We start from the raw sequence: 13,913 nt of genomic DNA, 5'->3' as shown, positions 1-13,913 counted from the left end.
TCAGCACAGATGGATCAAACCAGAATGATTTGTATAATAATACTCAATTCTTATATAATGTTTCTCAGCAGTGCTTTCAAGGCACAAAGGAGGTCAGCATCATTATTCCCATTTACCTATGGAAAACCAAGCACATGGGAAAGAAACTCACTTAAAACTCTCATAGGGAGGCTTTAACTGCAATATACAGAAAGCAAACTGAGCCAGTGGATATATGTGTGTTTCTCTCAGAACAAAAGAACTTTGCTTCTATGTAATTTTTTTTCCCCATTCTTCAGTCACCATTATTGCTGCTTCTCAGGGAGAGAAACTAGTGTTGCTATAATTTCATATTTTAAAAAAACATAATCGTTATTATTATTATTATTATTCCTGGGACTTGTGCAATAGTTTTACTGGCACACAAAAAGAAAAATTCAATTTAAATGATCTTCAGCTTCAAGCAGTCACAGATAAAGTTATCCATGTTTATGCACATGTATGCTCACATGCACACACTAAGCAGCTCACCAAATTGAGTTTAAACCATTATGTGCCACCCTAAATAGCTTAATTTCACATAAACAACATGCACTACTATACAAATATGAAGCTAAAGAGATTTTAGTGATTTTTTTTCCCTGTATAACTAAATCTGTTAGGTCTGCAGCTTAGTTGCAAAGATAATCAGAAACAATGTCAACTGGAAAATCTATAGAATCTGTCACAGCCAGTTTGAAGGAGACCATGGCTGATGGGGAGCACAGCCCAACCAGCTGGGGTTATACACACATCAACATAAAATGCCATTGAATTTTCAGACAAAACACCAGGGAAGTTGGTCATTTGGATTTCATATTCAGAGCTCTAAACAAATGTCCACTTTTTAAATGTGTCTCAGTGAACAGCCATTTTTAATAATACAGCCTATGGCTTGACAATGATGGCAGAAACCTCAGCTCAGAGCTGTGAGATATCAGCAGCCCATTAGGATATTTTGCAATAACATATGTGATGTGTCCTCAGGGTCCTCTATTACACTAAGACATTTACTGATCTCCAAGATCAGTATTATAAAAGCATATAGAAAAATTGAATTATTATCATGTTATTAGTACACAAGTATTTTCTTGGTACATTTCTTCATTTGCGCATTGCACAAAATTACTAGGCTACAAACCTGACTTTAAAAATTCCACAGAGATGAAATCCAAGAGATCTGTAGAAAAGAAAAAATAAAATGGGGCAGACAGTTTTTCAACATACATCAGGCTTACACTGAGCAGTACAATTCCAGTCTTTTACTGTCCAATTTGAGACAAATCTACAGGAGTTAACAGCTGTATGGATCTGAAAATACCAGGCACGCCCATGGATAATTGCTTCTGATGTTTTGGTCATTTTAGCAGATCTCCTCAAGCATACAATAAAATACTTCTATTACAGCAGCCCTGTGCACTAAGTTCTCAGAACACCAGCGCTGTCAGGACTTAGTAAAAGATAGGTACTGTGTAACAGATGCATTGAAACAAAGTTCATTGCGAAGTTGTATTAGAAGTGAAGATTCCCACCCAAAGCAAGCTCTCTACAATTATGATATAGATTAATGGCTCCTCTCTCATGGACCCTGTTGCAAGACTGGTGCTCTATGCCCGGACCCCCTTTTCCCTCCACAGCAGTAAACAGAGAACATGTAAACTCATAGGAACTGGGAATACAGTAGCAAAAAGGTATTAACTAAGGACAGCAGGATTCCTCAACACCATTGTGAGGCTACATCAGCCATTTTAGGATAAGAATCCTATGCCTACGGCCCCAGCAGCAGCAGATGTGCCCAGTCCCACTTGCCCCATGGCAGCCTCCCGGGATTTGCCCGGGCTCTATGCCCCCAGTCCCACCCTGCTGCACGGCGGTGCCTCATCGACTCATCGACCACTAACGTGAGCTTTCAAATGATGCCTGATTGCAAATCTTGATTTTATCACAGGGTTTCACACCCAGGCGACTCCCTCAGACCAGAAGCCCTGGGACTCTGAAAGCTGCTCGCACCCCTGTGCACGCATATGGGGCAAGGGTGGTTCTATGGGGCAAGTGATAACACAGACACGACCTCTGCTTGGAATCACCGGGAAAACGCTTTGATTTTCCATTTTGTAACAGATGTGAACACGATTACAAAACTTCAAGCATGTAGCTTAGTGACTGAGAGTGTCTCCCAAATAGATTAACTTTCAAATCCTCGCTTGCAACTTTTTATCATGAACTCTACAGTAGGTCTGGTCGAATTCATCACAGCTTGCAACAATTACCCCAAAATGAAACCAGAGCTGCCACTATCCAACACACTCACAAACATGACCACATCTGCTTAAGGACTAACTTGAACTATTTTATTGAATCATTTTAACAGAATGGGCCAACTCCACAGAGACATTTTGCCACTTAAAACAGGATTTTGCCTGAATGATGGATGCAGCTCCTTAGTTTCTAACAATCTTACATCAAAATTCTGTTGACACCCAGGAGCACATCAGTCTTGTCAGCATGGATCCTCCCAGGAGTACCTCCCAACAGGGACAATCCATGATGGAAAACTAGAATACCTGACACATACATACAGATCTATCCACAAGGCTACAAACAGCCATCCGTGTTCTCCAAAACTTGAGAGGAAGCATCTCTTTTCCATTCAGCAACCCAAGAATATTCATTTAATAAACAATGAGAATAAGAGCCATTTTTTTTCTGTCTGGGAAAATCAAAATGCAGGTCTCCTACAGGAATAATTTCAACCACTAGTAATTTCAGGTAAGGAAATGAAATACGGCCAGCCCAGCCCAGCCTGTCACAGCTGAACAATTTTTACTGCAACAATAAGAATCTACTATGTCAAAGACCAAGTGAAAAGGACTTTCAGAAAGGAGATACCCTGACTCTGCTGCACGGGCTACTAAAATGTTTAACCCAGTGGTGGTCCTTGCACTAGCAGTCCCTGCCATTAGGTGAGTACCACGACTATCAGTCAAAAGCCATCTGCATGTGGCATTCCCTCTCACATCCAATGAGTGTGCATTTCAAGCACAAGGAACAAGCTCCATATGGAGGGGGTTTCAGCCAAAAGAGCCTGTTACCTATGAGATAAAGGCAACACATGTAGGGAAGTGAATTGTCTGTTGAACTAGAACTGTTCACTAAAAAAACTGAACAGCATTTGACATAATGCTCTGCTAAACACTGTTGAATTTCTTCTAGTCACATATAGGAAAAAAATCTGGTTCCCTTCAGAATTAGGCAGCAAGTCTTTTTATGAGGATTACAAATTTGGATGTATATGCTTTGATTCTGCAATCATCACATTTAAAACATCAAATTCCTTAGTCAATTTCCATTGCATTTGGATACACTGGGTATTAGAAATATTCTTCCCCAAGACATCATCTACACAAGGAACAAAAACATAAATGCTGAAAGTATTTTTAAAAGCCTGAATGAAAAAAAAAAGCTGCAGCAGGAAGATGACAATATTCACTAACAAACACAAGGAAACAAGCTATAACAACTGAACTCCCAAATAAACCAACCAACCTGTCAACCTAGTTAGTAACATAAATTCAGTTTAAAAAAATCAGCAGAAGTGACACAGCAGTACTCGAAGACTTACAGATCAGATTGCAATACCTAAGCATTCTGTGAGCATTAACTTCTCCTGTAGCAAAATACACCAGGAAAAATCCCAGAGGCTGTGCATTGACCCTAGAGGTAGACACTAAAGGTAATGGTGGGAAAGATAAATAGAGCCTGAACAAACAAACACTGCAATGGCAGCAACAGAGTAACTCCCTCAGAAGGTTCAGGGGAAAAAACTTATGGAGAAAGGAGATCTTGAAATCTAAACCTGTGAAGGGAAGAAAAGTAGAGAAATCCATTTTGAAGTGGGAGGGTCACATGATCAGCTACTTTGATTAGGCATTTTTAGTGATACAAAGACTGAAAGTTTCCCCAACACAATGATTATCTCGTGGTGGTAAAGCTGTGGAAGGAGACTGCACTATCTGTATGAGTACAGAAACAGCAACAGCTGCCTTGGTGTCTCAAGACATCCTCATGCAGTCTCAAACAGCATCCTCAATTAGCCAGGCTGCTGTAGCCAGGCAAAGGGACAGGGCAGTGGCTTACCTGGAGCAGAACAGCATTTTTCTAAATCAGACCCAGTAAACATAGAATTTCACAACAGATTTCATAAAAAAATAAAAGGTTAGGGTTCATTAATAAAAAGGAAGACATTTTGTGAAGAATTTTCTGTGCACTCAAGATTCAGCACGGGAATCTGAAGGGTTCCATTAATGCAATACTGTTTGGGCTAGAGGCAAGTAACACACACCACAATGATCTTTTCAGAAAGAAAAGAAAAATTAAACTTTTTTAAGCAAAAATGTTTAGTCACTGAAATCTGATGCTTTCAAGAGTTCTTCATTAGAGCAAATGGCCTCTCTCCTTTGTTCTTAAACATACGATAAATCTATCATGCCTCAGTCTAAGGATACTATGAAAGGCACTATAAATGGGCCCAGATATGCCACAATGAATTGCCTTTATTTTTACTATAGCAAATGATTCAATTTAAATAACATATATTAAAAAAACCCCAACAAACTGCCTTCACTAGGAAGCTCACAAAGCCCTGTTATGAGATAAGAGGATCTAAATGCCTGTTTGGAGTTTTTCCCCCCTCCTTAATTTCCAGAGTTCAACAGTGGATAAGCCAGAAGAAGTAAGTAAAGGATACTTTAGACTGAAAGTAAGAGACAGCTTAGGGTAAGATACAGCTTGGCTGTATCTGTACAGGTTTCCCCAGATTTATGGAATATTTTAAGTTCTAAAAGGAGTAATCCATTGTGAACAAGATGTTTTATTTCAACAGAGATGGCAACAATTTCTAATTATACCTCAAGGTTAAAAAAATTAGATCACAACATTTTAAAAATATACAAAAATGGAGGTAATAATGCAGCCATCATCCCAGAAGCAAAATCTGATAGAGAGTGGGATATAGGTCACTGGGATATTCCTAATAGTAATGACCCAAAAGTTATTCAGTTATTTTCTGGACAAATCAATTTGTTTCAGAAATTATTTGAAAATGCTGCACTTAGTCATTTTCCCTAAAATGACAACACAATAATCAGAAAACAATGAAGCACGAAGGGCAATTATCTCACCAATGTGCAATAAATAATTCTCAAAGGCCTCTACCAGTCTGTCATTTTCTGCAAAGTTTACAAAACTGGGAAGATACTACAGCTCCAGCCATTTTCTGTTTAGACTGTCTGATTTTTTCAGTCTCTTAGGTTTGATGGCATGAGCCGAAAATCAACCTTCCATCTACTACATACATTGGTTTATTGCAGTGGATAACAGTAAAGCAGTATTTGCTGACAAAGGTTGATTGAAGTGTTTCCTGAACTGCAGATCCTTAGGTTTTCTAATAGTAAGGGGCTTATTTTACTGGAATATCATATCTGTTATGACTGATCATAAGTTGCTTTTATGTTAGAAGTGATTAATCTAGAAGTGCTAAGATAAAACAGGATAGGACAAAATATAATTATTATTGTAAATTGTGCAGAACATTTAGAAGTATGACATCATGCTTAGCCTTCTACTGTCATTTTGACTACAACAGAATCAGGGAACTTTAAGGGTGGGGTAGAAATCAGGAAATTCAGCACATTATTCACCATCAAGGAATGAAAAAAAAGGGCTTACTTTATCCTCTTATTATTTTCACTACACCTTCTTTTCCTCTCTGATATTTTGAAAACCTTCCATCTTTGCCACTGACACTTACATGTTGGTATTAAACAACTAACAGTGGGGATGTATGAAATCTATTTTGAACATTTAAATTCAGAGTATCCCAAATGTGAATCAACCATATGCAGTGAAGTAAGTCTTAATGTATGTATCAAATAGAATCCTCTTACCTTTTGTTGGACTCTGGTTCTGATCTATAAATCCTTTCAAGTCTCCATTTGTGGAAGTCACACCAACCTGAACAAAACAATTTTGAAGTCTTAAAATATGATAAACCTTTCTATGTTTTCTAATATGCAACTAACAATATTATGAAAGCAACTTTCTGCATTATGAAACATTATAATATTATGGACAGTAGAGTTTAACAAGAGCATGAAACTCAAGGCAAGGTATCCAGGACATTTACTGGGTACATATGAAGACAAACTCTACTTTTAACTAAACTCTTACCTAAAAAACACCCTGTGTTTTACACACCCTGACTGTGTACTACATATGACCCAAGCAGCCCATTCTATTATGGTATAAGGCACCATCCCCTCCAAGTCAAAGGGGGTGGCTGCCACCAATAACACAGCAGAAATCTGCCCGTGTCCAGTTGCCTCAATGCTAAGCTGCACAGTCTACAGGTCTGAGATGTGACTACTGATGTATTCTAAACACATTCCCTAGTCTTCAGACACACTGATTTACTGAAGGACTGGATTTACTGGAGACATGGAAAACTTAAATCTTATACAGATAGTGCAACCCGGACTTTGGCATGCACACAAAGCATAGAAAGGTATAGTTTGTACAAAAAAAAAATACAAGATCACAGCTCCTGGATGAGGAAGGGAAGAGCCGGGAAGTCCCTCATATCACAACCTCTTTTTAAAATATTATAAAATCTGAGTACTTCTATAAATCATTGGGACAAAGGATTCCACTATCCAAGTTAAAAGAAGGCAATCACCTGATGAAGGATCAAACATTCTGCTTTATTTTACAGATGTATGTAGCAGTAATGGAAGCTATGCTAGGGCCACTTAAAGAATTTTAATACACTCAAGTTGGAGCATAATTTAATTTTAGGTAAATTAAACAGTAGCAACTTCAATAAACTACACAAGACAAAAGAATAACACTATAAGCATTCTGTCTCTCAATTCTTATTAGAATTGTACTCAGCAAATACTTTTGTACTGGTACTCAGCAAATAATTTTTGTAGAGGAAAAGGTGCACACAGCATTGTGACAGACTCTTGAAAATACTTCTACTAAGATTTTTTCCTCATCAGGAGACAAGTAAGAAGATCAACTGCTTCTGCACGACTCTGACTGTGAAACACTGCCCAAATGAGCTCAGTTATGTGCTTCTCTAAGCAAGCCTTTGGAGACGCTCAGCACAGCTCCTCAGTTTATCTCAGCCGTTGTCAGTACCAGACTGGCTCTTTCCTGCCCTTCCTGGCACACCCAGCTAGACCCTCCTACACTCTCAGGCGCTTGGGCTGCTGCGGTGTCCGCAGAGGCTGTGTTGAAAAAAGTGTCCCATTTTCCTCCCCATTCCCGGGCTGTCTCCCAGCAGGTGGCAGCGGTGCAGCAGGGCTGGGGAGGGCCCGAGCAGGAATGCCCGGACTGGGGTAGGGCGAAGGGAGGAAGACATAAAAACAACCCAAAACATCTCCTTAGCACGGTTTGCTGACAGAGCCACACGAAAAAGAGCAGCGCTCCAGGATCTCTTGTGCTTGGGCCCGTGCGGTAGGAGGCCACTGTGGTTCCCTACACTGAGGGTATGTTCTTGAGGAGATGTTTAACCAGGGGCTGGCACGGCTGGAAACTGCACAGTGAAAAGCACTGCAAGGCAACTCCAGCGCCCAGCCAAGGGGAAGAGGCTGCACTGCTGGCTCACACCTCTGCTGCCTTCACACAAACAACAGTGTCGGCTTCTCCAGGACCCCTGCTTGCTCTGCCCCAACTAGAACACCACAACTGGGAGAAATTTTAAATTCAGGGGAAGAACAGGGGTCCACAGGGATAAATATCACGTTAGATTATGGGCTTCAACTCATTCCAAGAGAAAGAATTACAAGGAACACCTTCAAAGACAACACTGAAATTTGTTCACAATCGAGCATTGAGCTCTAGAGGTACAACTGTACATTTCCCTGTTAATTCAGATCATTGTTTAAATCAAACACTAAAGATGATGTATGCATACAGTGTCAGAATGAAAATTCTAACTTATACATTTAATTCTCTGGCAGATTTAGAAGGAAATGCAACAAAGTACTTGAGAGGGTCTTTTTGTGTGTATGTTGTATTTCAGTGATCCAAATGACACACAATTATGGAACTTCAGTTTGCAGAGAAATATGTTGATTTTTCTACAATGGTCCTAGTAGCACATTTATAAAGAGCAGCAGTTTTCTCAATTTTATAATCCTTGTTTCTAAGTTAAGAAGAGCTTGAAAACAGACTTGAATTTAATGAAAACTGAAATGAGAAATGTGGCAGATCTAAAGGAATTCATTTTTCTTGCAGAAGAATGATCCTATCTAAGCCCTCAGAAGAAGCAATGTGTGATGCAACACTATGATACTGCTGCACAGCAAGACCTTCATCCAATTCCATCTCAGTGTTCAAGAGGTCCCAGGCCATTTTGTTATCTGAGACAGACCACACACTGCTTTTGGGAATCTGGTACTGTAACAACTCCTAAGCTGAAACCAGAAAACAATCCAATGCTTAACTGGTATAATTGGTTACTTTTTGTACTGCTTGTGTGATATTTCCACTTATAACACTGGTCCAGAGTGTCTGGATAACTGGGCATGGCAGGAGCTGGACTCCTCCTTCTGTTCATCTGCAGGACAAGGAATCCAGCCATGATGGAAGATGAAGAAGGGACTTGGCAGGCCTTTGCATACTACTAAATATCTTTGAGGTTTGTTTGCCTTTCCTGTTAGGTGACTAAGTTTCCAAACTTAGGGGGAGGGGGAAGAAAAAAAAGTCATAGCCAGAGTCTTGGATGGGGCCAGCTGCCATAAGCAGCTCTTGTAGCTTGCCTTGTAGCCCAGCCTTCTCTACTGCTTGGCTGGGCAAGTCTCCGTGACCAGACCTCAGCAGTTCTTCCATGCTGACATGTGAAAGGAGAACATCACAGCCATTTAACTGACCTCACCCATGGCAAGGCAACCACCATCTGATAAGCACTGACAAATAACTTCACAATCAAAATGAAGAGTCTTACTAAAAATACCTGCTGAAGTTATATCACTCATTTGTCTGAGAACTGAAACTAAAGCTTTGTTTGAGTAAACTAAACTAAAAATAAATTTACTATGAGTATTTGCTTTTTTCCCCCCTCCATTTGTTAATACTGTTTTGGTGTCTTTTTACCTAAAGGACTGATGGGAAAGGAGACACAAAACAGCCAAGAAAAAACACATTTTCTCATACAAGTAAAGAATGAAATAACCCAGTTGGACAGGGTGATTTGAACTATATCTGGGTACAGTGTACATGGCAGGCACATAAACATCCCTTTTCCAAGAGAACTTGTAACTTTTATTCAACATTTTATTATTCATAGCTTCCTTGGCTATGGATTAGTTTTCTAAGGAAGGTCAAATTACCCACAAACAATATTCCACAAGCAGATATCAGAAAAGTTCCTGCATTTAAAGAAAATGAGCAGTGAAGCCACAGACTCAGAGTTAGGAAGGAAGAACAGCGATGGGGAAGGTTATTCATCTTGCATGCACATTCAATCTATGGGAACATTCTGGAACATGCTTGAAGCACCAGCTGCCTTGGACAGAAGGCTGTTCAACACAGCTTCTTGAAAGGTGAAAAGCCATTCCAGACATAGCTCACTGCACGGGGCTGGGATGCAGCAGGAGCACAGACATGCCCAGCTGAGGGGCAGTGATTGCAGAAGTGGCAGCTTCCTGCTGTGCACATTTGACAGAAAATACATGCCCTTCAAGAGTTTCCTGGAAGATGCCCAAACTCCAGTACTTTAAAATTTTCTTTCCTTGATGCTTCAACATAAAGGAAAATCATGGAAGTACTCTCATAAAGAAACTGTCTCCCTCAACTCACTCTACAGATCACTAAACCATTTCTGACACCGTAACAAATATTAACCTTACCTTTGAAACAGGTTTGGAGCTGCAGAAACCACCAGGCATAAACAGAATCTAAACCCCACAACTCTGCAAATTCAGAAGCATTGTGGCCTTCTAACAGCATCAGGAAACACCAGGGCTGACACTATTGCCCTGAGTGTGCAATTCTGAGTAACCAAGGTTGGGAAAGCCCTAAGTGCTACCAATAAGGACACAAAGCGTATGACCACCATATGAACAGGTAAACATGAAAACTGAGTCCTACATTTATCTGCACCAGAGTAGCTGATTTTTTTTAAAAAATAAACCCATAAATATTAGGTATCTGACTAGGTTTGCATGATTTTGATATGCAAAATTTCTAAGCTTGCATACCAGTAAAATATTTCTTCCCTAAAGTAACCATAGCATTGTGCTGAAGTAAACCACAATATTGTATTTCTATATTCAGCATAAGAGTAGGTTACCCAGACTGAATGTCACGTCTGTCCCCAGAGATTTTCAAAACCCAAAGCCTTGATGGAGCCTTGAACAAAGCACCAAGCAACTGGGTTCCAGTGTCAAAGAGCTTTACACAAAGCACCAGAGTAGATGGCCTCCTGAAATCCCTTCCAACCCATGCCCCTCTATGACTATTACACAACACTCCATGGATTTTATTGGGATTGGTATTTATCCTTTGACTGCATTGAACAAAAGGTCAAAGCCACAGATGACCCGGATTTGTGCAGCTGTCCCACATACATCAGCAGAATTACTTATTCGTACTAGAGCTGAATATGACCTATGAAATAATAAGCAAAGGGCTTTGAATATACACATCAGTTTACTTTATGTCTTGGTAAGCTTGAATCAAAAACTGAGATACAAGATACCTCAAAGCCTGAACAACACCCCAAATGAAGGTATTAATAAAGCCAACAAATTTCCAACACTTGAGCATTAATAACACTATGTCATTGGCAGCAGTCTTACCCACCATGCACAAAAGCTTTTGCAGTTACTCAACAAAGCACAATCCTAAGCTACCTGCAATTGCATTGTGGGGCACTTCCCTGGTGCTGTTGGTTGCTAAACCTACGAAGATTTAACTAGAATACAGGATGCCCTGTCAAAGGCAGTCAACAGGCAAATAGCTCAGGGCCCAAAGTCATACTCAATTCACTGATCACCAGGGTTAATCAGAACTGTTCTTTATACAAGCTGTGTACCTCAGGAAGCACAGCTAATTAGGCAGAAAATTAAGGTCAGGATGTTAAGACATTTCATAAGCTTTCTCAGAACTTGGGATAGAAGAGTCAAATATAGAGCCTCGAGACACCACTACAGGCTGATTAATGAGCAAGCAAAGAAATGAGAAGGCCTTCAGTCTTCTAGAAACCAAGAGTGTACAACAGTAGCAAAATGATATGCAGTCTTTCTATTCTTTCTTGAGATTTGAGACTTAAACTCAGTGGAAGGATTTTACAAAGGTGCATAGGTCAGAAGATTCAATAAAAAGTGCAGCTTTCATTTAAGTTTGAAGAAATGTTACAGGAATCACAGACTCACAGAATATCTCAAGCTGGAAGGGATCTGAAAGGATCAATATGAAAACAGCATCAAGCATTGCCTGTTATCAACCTCACCCACAGCTGAGTAAACTCCACATGCCTAAAGAGCTTCTAACCAGTTTAAATTTATCAAAATACTGTAGAAGATGATGGGATACATATTTTTGGTACATTTTTGATATTCAAAAATCAGACAGGATTTCTGAATTTGAAGGTCTTTGTGATTGATTTCTCATATTTGTCCACACAATTCTCAAAGTCAGAAGTGAAATATGAATATGAAAAGATATGAAAAGTAACATACGTTGAAGAATTATACTTACATTTTTTGCCGTCATGACAGTATTGCTTTATATTTCATAAAGCCATAAAGATATCCCTTTTCATCTTCACAGAATCTTTAGAATGAACATCCTGTAAGACAGTTAATGAAATGTCTTAGTTAAAACCCAAGCTTCCGATAAAATAATCACCACGATAGTCAGGTTATGTAGAGCTACTAAAAATGTTCATTACTTGGAACAGGCAGAGATTAAATCCTTTATATGGCCCAACTTACATAAAGGCCTGACTACATTAATGTGCTAGCAAACCATGTTATATCATTACTAAAGTTTTGTAATTAAAACCATGCAATCTTTTGCGTTTAATGCAGATTAGCTTTAAAAATGAAAGTGACTTACTTCTCCCCACTGTCTTTAGCCACCAGCAACAGAGAAGACTTTTAATGGAATATATACACACACACAGAAAACATTCAGAATTTTAAAGGAAACACGCAAGGAAAAAAACCAATTCGGCTTTAAGTCATCTTTTAAATATTTTCACGCTTTTTTTATTCAACTTGTGTTGTTAGAATTGTAGTATTAGAATTCCAGGTAAAGAAAAAAATTTTGGTATACCAAAAAATAGTTTAAACTTACTTATTTTTTTAATGAAAGCTTCCAGAAGTCTTAGAGAAAACAGAAGAAAAGTTACAGACCAATGCTGTCAGCACAAACCATTTTTTTAAAGACATAATTAACTTGACAAAGTGTTTAGGTACTTTGAAAGTATTTTATAAGTACTACTTGCAGTTAAAAAAGGAACTGCAAAAAACATTTGAATTGCATTTGGATGAATAAGAGAGAGAGAACTGTTCACACTTTGAAGTGTGGAATCAATTCAGTAAAGTTAGGAAGATACCTAAACTACTTATCAGAGTCATGACCATTAATAGCAGAACTCACCAGCTACAAAAGTAGGGTGCAATTCATGCCATTTCCTCTGTATTTTAACCTATGTGAAGTTTGAGAATGGCTTGAGAGTGCCTTCACCTCCCTTCAGGAAAATGCCAAGGGTTGTCTCAACAGTGTGCTTAACTAATGAGGAACTCTACCATCACATCCCATCACTGCTTTAGTAGTTCTGGATAACCCAGGAGAATTTTAAATTCTAGGCTGTTTCTATACCTTTCTTAGTTTATTCAGACATCATATCAATTAAACTGTTAGTGGAAAACCATTTTATTCAACTTAGAGGTGTTCTCCACTTCCTGTTGACTGAGTTGTACTGATCTTCCTTAGTGCCTCCCTTTACTGCAGCCATAATTAAGCAGTTACTCCAGCATGTGAACACCAAACAGTTCTACCAAGACATTCTCCTAAACTTCTACATTTTAGTTTCATCACAAAACATACAAGAAAGTAACACAAATTTTTCTCTGGCTTCAGAGAAGATACTACAAAGAGGTATCTATCCCCACCCTGGGGAAAGAAGCTACTGGATTTGGTAGTAATCCTGAAACCTGAAGCCATAAAGCTACAGAGGTCATGGCAAGGAGCAAATACTGAATCCCTGCAATGTATCTGAAAATTATGATCTTAGTGCCTATTCTTTTTCTACATTTCTGACCCTTACAGATGAACTCTCCAAATCCATCATCTGGAGATCTGGCCAAAATTCATGCTGCAGTCTGACCTCCCTCTCTTTAAGAGGATTTACAAGTAATTTACTCAAATAAAATGTGGTTAAGAACACAATTACTGAGCAGTTTTAACTCATTTATAGATAAGCAAACTAGATACATCTTTGACAAGTTATTTGCTGTCAAGCTTAATGATCCAGAAGGTACTGTCCATAAACTATTACAGTCCTTTGCCACAGTGCTCTTCAGCCACTATGAACAGTTGGTATTCTTCCAGCTTTATGAACATTTTGTCAAGCCTGAGAAGCCAGACTTTGTGACCCCACCATCTGCCATGACCTCTTGTCAGGTTCAGACAAAAGAACCAACACAGATGGCCTCAAAATGGAGATTTTCTTCATCCCCAGTTGCTGCATGTGTTTATAGCACACAGACAGAAAAACATAAAACTCAACACTTTTTCTTCTTTAGCTGGTTTCTACTGAAATGAAGCTGCATAAAGACGGGTTCAGAGCCCAGAGCACACGAGACACAAAGGTTACTTTT

At 39.1% G+C, this 13,913-nt stretch overlaps 1 protein-coding gene across 2 annotated transcripts in view; it reads right to left on the bottom strand.

Moving 5' to 3' along the window:
* Window positions 1–11,822, bottom strand: part of TFDP2 (transcription factor Dp-2) — a 38,849-nt gene extending 27,027 nt beyond the window's left edge. Inside the window, exons 1-2 of one of the 2 annotated variants that reach the window (XM_062498922.1) lie at window positions 11,785–11,822; window positions 5,964–6,030 (exon numbers count right to left, since the gene is read on the bottom strand). In XM_062498922.1, the coding sequence (XP_062354906.1) occupies window positions 5,964–6,030; window positions 11,785–11,799 (82 nt within the window). In that variant the 5' untranslated portion in view covers window positions 11,800–11,822. The remainder of the gene's footprint in view (window positions 1–5,963; window positions 6,031–11,784) is intronic. The other variant, XM_062498923.1, reaches the window with a different exon arrangement.
* Window positions 11,823–13,913: the final 2,091 nt, after the last annotated feature.

This window comes from Cinclus cinclus, chromosome 10 (genome assembly GCF_963662255.1).
Source record: "Cinclus cinclus chromosome 10, bCinCin1.1, whole genome shotgun sequence".
Taxonomy (NCBI): Eukaryota; Metazoa; Chordata; class Aves; order Passeriformes; family Cinclidae; genus Cinclus; species Cinclus cinclus.
Note: the sequence above shows the minus strand (reverse complement) of the source record. Positions and strands in the feature narration are given on the sequence as shown.